This window comes from Cannabis sativa, unplaced genomic scaffold (genome assembly GCF_029168945.1).
Source record: "Cannabis sativa cultivar Pink pepper isolate KNU-18-1 unplaced genomic scaffold, ASM2916894v1 Contig1, whole genome shotgun sequence".
Taxonomy (NCBI): Eukaryota; Viridiplantae; Streptophyta; class Magnoliopsida; order Rosales; family Cannabaceae; genus Cannabis; species Cannabis sativa.
In genome coordinates, this window is record NW_026870037.1 from 2,416,852 (window position 1) to 2,423,601 (window position 6,750).

The following is a 6,750-nucleotide window of genomic DNA, read 5'->3' on the forward strand; positions in this document are numbered from 1 at the left end:
ATTATTCTTTTATCTCATTCCTATGTTTAAACACCACCACACCTCTGGTTGGACGGATTTTCCTCTACTTGTTTATGATAACAGAGTTTCTATTTTATAGAATTTTGATTGAAATCTCTAGAAAATGCCCATTTTAAATAATGACCTCTTGTTGTAGCAGGTATAAATAAAATTTTGACTTCTCTCTCTCCTACTACCTGTTTGTTAATTTGCTAGAGAGAAAAGACAGAAAGAAAGAAAGGAAAACGAAAGAGAGATAGAGAAAGATTGAGAGCTCTGTGGGTGGAGGAGGATAGATTAAACGAGCTTTGTGATGAAGAATATGTTGGACTGAAGTGAGGAGAGGACCCCACATATCACGTTCACCATCTTCTTCATCAAATCTTTATTCTATCTATCCCCTCTTTTCTTTTTTTCGTTTCTTTCTGTAAAACTTAAAAGAATATTATATCACCAACCAACCCACCACCTTAAGATCCTCCTCCTTCTTGATTTTTTCTTCCTTTTAATTTTTATGGTCATTTCCTTGGTTTTACTCATATTAACTGTTGGGTTCAGCTTATTTTGATTTAACACCAACCCATCAGGTATTTGTTTTTCTTTTAATACCTTATTATTTCCAAAATTTTGTTTGTTTCAAAAGATTGAAATTTCAAGAGATTTTGAAGATATGGGTCTTTGAATCTAGACTTATCTTCATATCCTTTTATTGGGAACTCCAGGTGTCAGAGAAACCCATATCAGATCTGAGTGCCCCACCTCTCTTTCTCTCTCTTCATTAGCTTCCTTGATTCATCCAATTAAACCCCATTTACTTATTTTTTTTTCTCCTGTCTTTGAATGACAGCTGTTTAAGGTGTCTGTACGATTGGGTTCTTGTTAAAGAAGAGCATATCATAAAGATCAAATAAACACGTATTAACTATTAAGTTCCTTTAATTTGTAGCTTGGTTAAGGTGGCTGACTGCCCACCAAATTTGTCTAAAATTTACCCTTTTTTCTATCTTCTGATATAAAATTGGAAGAGGAGGCCCACCATTGGGTTTGGTGGGCTTCGTTAAACTAATTCAATAAATTAAACCCAAATTTAATCAAAGTGGGGAGTTGGGTTCTGTTTAAGATCCCACATTTTCCATATTTTCTTTCATTTTTTCACTGATTATTTGTGGTGGAAAGAGGAACGAAACACAAGTTCAAGCTTCCAATACATATATTTTTACCATTTTGGTTTTGTTAAACTTTTTATTTTTTTTATCATTTATGCCAAACTTGAGTTTGACCCGTAAGAGAAAAAATATTCACCTTTTCTCATGCTACTCTACTTGTTAATAACTTGTGTTCCCTTCTTCCTCTTTTTAAAGTCTCTCTCTTTAAAACCACTCCCACCATGGGCAAGTGAGATGAGATTGTTGTCAACCTGGTTCTGGAAATATTTGTCCTTCTTTAACAAATCCCAGCTCACAAACAAGAAGAAGAAGCAAACCCATATCTTTTCAAGTTTGTTTCTTTCTCAAAATATGTCTCTGAAGAGGAAGACTAATCTGAGTTCGAAGGTGGAGAATGTCGAGGAGATGGGACAGATGTCGTTTCTTGACTTGCCAGAGTTGGTGTTGGACTGCATTCTTGAGAGACTTCCACCTGAGGCTTTATGTAGCATGGCAGGTGTTTGTACTTCTATGAGAGAGAGGTGTATGAGCGATCGTCTTTGGGAGAAACACATGAAGCTGAAATGGGGTAGTCTCATTGGCCAAGCTGCTTACAGAGAGTGGCAATGGCATATTGCTTCAAAAAATGATATGGGCAATCTCAAACAAGGGAAACAAAGAGGCCTGATGAGAATTCTTTCTCTTGGTTGGCCTTTTTCATGGATTGTTAGATCAAAGGTTGACGATATTACTAGTAAGCAGAGGAGTACTTTGCCTGTTGATTCCATCATGGCTTGGTATCTTGCTCTTGAAACCGGCAATTTCTTTTTCCCAGCTCAGGTCTACAATCGTGAGGTATATATATACATATATTCATTAGAGTAATTTATTTCCATCTTTGAAAACTGAGGAAAAAAAAAGGGTTCTTCTGCATCTGATGTCATTTTCTTCCAAGCTTCAGAGTTTGTGCTTTGGTTTTTCATTGGTATTCAGAGGTTTCCACACTGTTTATTGATATCTATTGTTCTTCATGTCTGTATTTTATGCAGAATGGTCATGTTGGGTTTATGTTGTCATGCTATGATGCTCAGGTTAGCTACGACCCTCGTACTGACACCTTCCAAGCCAGGTAAATTGAAGCTTATTTTTTTATATAAAAACTGATTTGAACTTTTTCCAATGGAAATCTTGTTACTTGTATTGTTTAGCTTTTTGGGTTCAAGAGTTTCTTCCTATTAGTTTTTTTCCCTCTTTGCTTTCCACAATTAGTATGTGCTTAAGTTGGTGCTGTTCTTTTAACTTTAGGCTCCTTTATTTTAGGTACCCACCACACGGAAGGAGGGCAGTGGCAGTTGAGACTGGTGTACCATGGGAAAGGCTTAGAGCACCACCTGTTGAAACTCCTCCTCATGATCTTCACCTCTCTGACTGTTTGCATGAGTTATGCCCTGGAGATCATATTGAGATTCAGTGGAGAAGAAACAAAGAGTTTCCTTACGGTTAGTCTCTGGTTTTACCAAACTCTTGGCTTTTTCATCTTATTGTTTTTTTAGCAAAATTATTGTTCAGTTTCTTTTGAGGATCTGGGCTTTATTTTCCAAGTATGTTTTCCATTTTTGGTTTTCTTGATTTCTTTCTATCATAGTTTTTGGGGGTTGGGGATGTTGTAAAGCAGAAAACAGTGATGTAGGAAAGTTTGGCTACAGTTTCCAGATAGATGATTCTGCACTACACGTAACATATATTTGGATTTTTTAAAGTGAAAAGAAGGGAACTTAGTTTGCACCAAGAAAACTCATACTATGATTTGATTATTCCATTGTTGACTCTTTTAAAGTATGGTATGGTGTTGATTTATACAATAATCATTGTTCTAATGGTTCAAAATATTCTTCAATTTGAAATTTCATTAACACACTCATCCTATGCATATCACTTGTATTATTCTACCAAGGTATATGTATCTGTATAATCAATTTTCAGTGATTGATTTAACATCATGACATGCTTTGCTATGTATATGTTATAGGTTGGTGGTATGGAGTTGTTGGTCACTTGGAATCATGTGATGGGAATGAAAATTACTGCCGCTGCCATGATAGTGGTGAGATGTTCATTATTATCTCTTAGCTTTGAAAGAAAACAAAAATTGAAAATTCTTTTTCTTTTCTTTGCAAGTAGGATTTATCCTTTGAATTATTGAATAGTATAGCTGAAAGAATTATAGCTAGATTCCAAGCCTTATTCTCTTCATGTTTTTCCTTATTCACTTTCTCTCAGTCTCATGTGCATTTGACACCAACCAACCCACTATTGAAAGACAGAGAGAGAGAGAGAGATATCTGCTAAAGCTTATATTGTTTCTGAAAATAAAAAAAAAAATCCTTTCATTTCTTTTTGGAAGACACCATTAACGTGTTTCAAGTTGTGGATGACGTGAATGTAAAGTTTACTTTCAAAGGGCAGACCCAGTTTTGGTTTGGCCTGGTCCTTTTCTTGATGCCCATTTCTTCAATTGGTGGACCACTTTTCTTTGAGCTATTTCATTGGACCCCTAGACATATCATTGTCAGTATGTCGTAATTTCCACAAACATTGTGATAACTTCTGTCTCAGCAGAATATTTATGGCCAACCACACTGATAGAACTTAGTGTTCCCTCTCAAGTCTGTTTTTTTTTTTTTTTTGATAAAATGGAATCTTCGTGCTATGTGGGGCTCAACTACTTGTCCTAAGCTTATAAATCGTTGTTTATTACTTGTCTCTCTATCTTTTTTAATTACCCAATACAGTGTTTATTCTTTTTAACTGGTTGGTTTACCAAAACCATCAACAGCTGTTGAGGGAACTCTACTCAGTGGATGAAATCATCTTTTGCCCAAAAAACAAATAATAAAGTAATATGACCTTTTGCATAGATTGTTGCACATGTAAATCTCAGCCATCATCCCCAAATTTTCATTGTCCCAATTTTATATTATTTGTACATTTCTTTCATTATTAAATTCAATTAGGAAATCTTGACATTTTTCTGTTCAACTGTGGTGATACATTGTCTCATTTTTCTCTAAGTGGTTTCATGTTAACAAACTTAAAAGTTTTGCTGACATTGAACATCTATTTTCAGACACTGTGGTGCTCGATTTCAACCAGTACACACCAGGTTCGCGATGGAGACATACAACAGTCAGTAGAAAAGACCATAGAGAGGAAGGAAATGAAGCTGATGGTTTCTATGGCGGAATACGGAAGCTTAACAAAGAGGAAGAAATTTCGACATGGAAGAAAATTTGGCCTGCTGAAACGTTGGATTAGGCTTTTGGCATTAGGATTTTAGGAGAGAAAAGGATATACTACCACTTCCCACGCTTGATCAATGTACAAGATCCATTTTTATTCAGATCAAAATGACCTCTCATTCAATCTTACTTGATAGAAGATAAGATTTGAATCGAGATATGTGAGGCAATTGAATGAATTAAAATGCCATACATTCTTATTTACTCATATTCCATGAAGTTAAGATCCATATGTATATTGCTCCAAATTGGTGCAACATTGATGATTTGATGTACTATAACACTTCATAATAGAAAGTTGTACTTTTACACTATCTTCTCTTGTTCATATAATGTGCATCAACTTTTAAATTCATCTGTCTTCTATGGATTTGCTGAAAAAATTAATGAGAATTTAAAGCAAAGCAAGTGCCTTTACACTAAACATGTAATTATATGTGAAGGGAGAAAAACATTTATATTGTATACAGCATAACAAGAACTAGTTCTACGATTAGCCTATAAAAATTATAATAATTATATGATTTATTTATTTATTTTATGATGACTCTTTAGATTTGTTTATTTATTTATTTTGATTACTAGAAATTTTACATTTGAACAAGGAACAGAGCCTTATTTACGCTAAAGTTTGTTACTACGCATGCAGGAATGAAATGCAAACATCTTTAACAACCAAATGGTCTCAAAATGTGTAGTGTATTGCCTCAATAGCCTTTTTGTAACTAGCTCTTTTTTTTTTTCCTCTTTCACACATGCTTATAAGAGTGAAAATAATATATATTAGTGGATATTCATTTTTTGTTAGTATTGTTATTAAGTATTAGTAGTGCCTAATATCATTTAAAGGTGACACCTTGCGATTAGTCCTATAAATGTTATTACATTAAATCATATGAGATTCCATACTTAATTTCACAAATATAAATATGATAACTTGGTGACTTTATAACATTTAGCCACTGCAAAATAAGAGCCTAAGTGTCTACTTGTTAATTTTCTATCAAGATCAAATAGTGTTGGAAAATATAAGATATCAAATGAAAGAAATATAAAAGAGGAATAATATGACCAAGAAAATATAATTGTATGCAGCAAATACAAGGATTAGAAAATGGTTAATACCATTTTAGATCATGTGTTTTGTAAAATTTATTAATCAGACTCTTTGTTTTGTAAAATGATATATTGGACTCTGTATTTTTTAAAATGGTACCAAATAGTACACTGAACTCAAATTTTAATTTTTTTTTTAATATAACAAACTTGAAGACAATTTTTAGCACGAACAAATATTTTTTGTCATAACAATTTTAGACCGAATTATTATTAATTTTTATTTTGACAAAAAAAAAAATCAATTCATAATACTATGTTGTACAATTTCAGAAAATATAAGGTCTAATTTGTGATTTAATAAAATAGATAGTCTAATCAGTAACTTTTGCAAAATACGGAATTCAAAATAGTATTTATCCATTAAAAAATAAGTGTTACAACTCTAGAACACAAAATACAAGTAAGTAGAAAATATTAAAAAAAAACTAGAATTACAACTCAAAGCATAAAATATATATAGGGACATGATTTTGTCCCGTGATGTACTTTTACAGAATGTATTTCGTGGTATTTTATGGGTCTCAGGTTACATTAGATGGGTCTCAGGGTACGTTACCATTTTTTAACTCTAATTACCCCTAAATCAACCTCAGCCCTCAGATCAAATAACTCCTCCCTCTAACGGTTGTCGTACATCACGGAATACATTCTGTGAAAGTACATAACGGGACAAAATCGTGTCCCAATATATATAATAACAAAAACAATATAAATATATATAATATAGTATGTATATAATATAAGATAATATAATAGATATATATGTGTATTTATATAAGAGTGTTTATATTAATATACATGTAATATATAGTATCAATCATCATTATATATAAAGGAAACTTTTTAAGAGGTGAAGTGGCTTCTTCTCTTTCTATTCTTCTACTTTCTCTAAATTGTTGTTTTATCTCTTTTTTAATTTTTTTTTTTATTTAATGACCCATATGTAATGTATATAATAATTGTAAAACATATAATTCACATCTATATAATGTATGTAATCTATATATAATATAAAGGAAAGCACAAAATAAGTTTAGGTGGCATCTTAGATTTTTTTTATTCTATTTTTAAATTTTTGTGAATTTTTTCTATTTTGTTTAAAAAACAACTACAAAAATATATGAACTAAATGTCCCACATTATTTATAAATTATGTAGGTATCATCCATGTAGGTTATAAATATTAT

At 32.2% G+C, this 6,750-nt stretch overlaps 1 protein-coding gene across 1 annotated transcript; it reads left to right on the plus strand.

Annotated features, from left to right (window-relative positions):
• The first annotated feature begins 200 nt into the window (after positions 1-200).
• On the plus strand, positions 201-4,758 carry LOC133032900 (F-box protein At2g26850-like). The gene is made up of 5 exons (XM_061107364.1): positions 201-2,000; positions 2,195-2,274; positions 2,466-2,644; positions 3,175-3,249; positions 4,273-4,758. Exons 1-5 carry the CDS (start codon positions 1,311-1,313, stop codon positions 4,458-4,460), a joined length of 1,212 nt encoding a protein of 403 aa, XP_060963347.1. The 5' UTR covers positions 201-1,310; the 3' UTR covers positions 4,461-4,758.
• Positions 4,759-6,750: the final 1,992 nt, after the last annotated feature.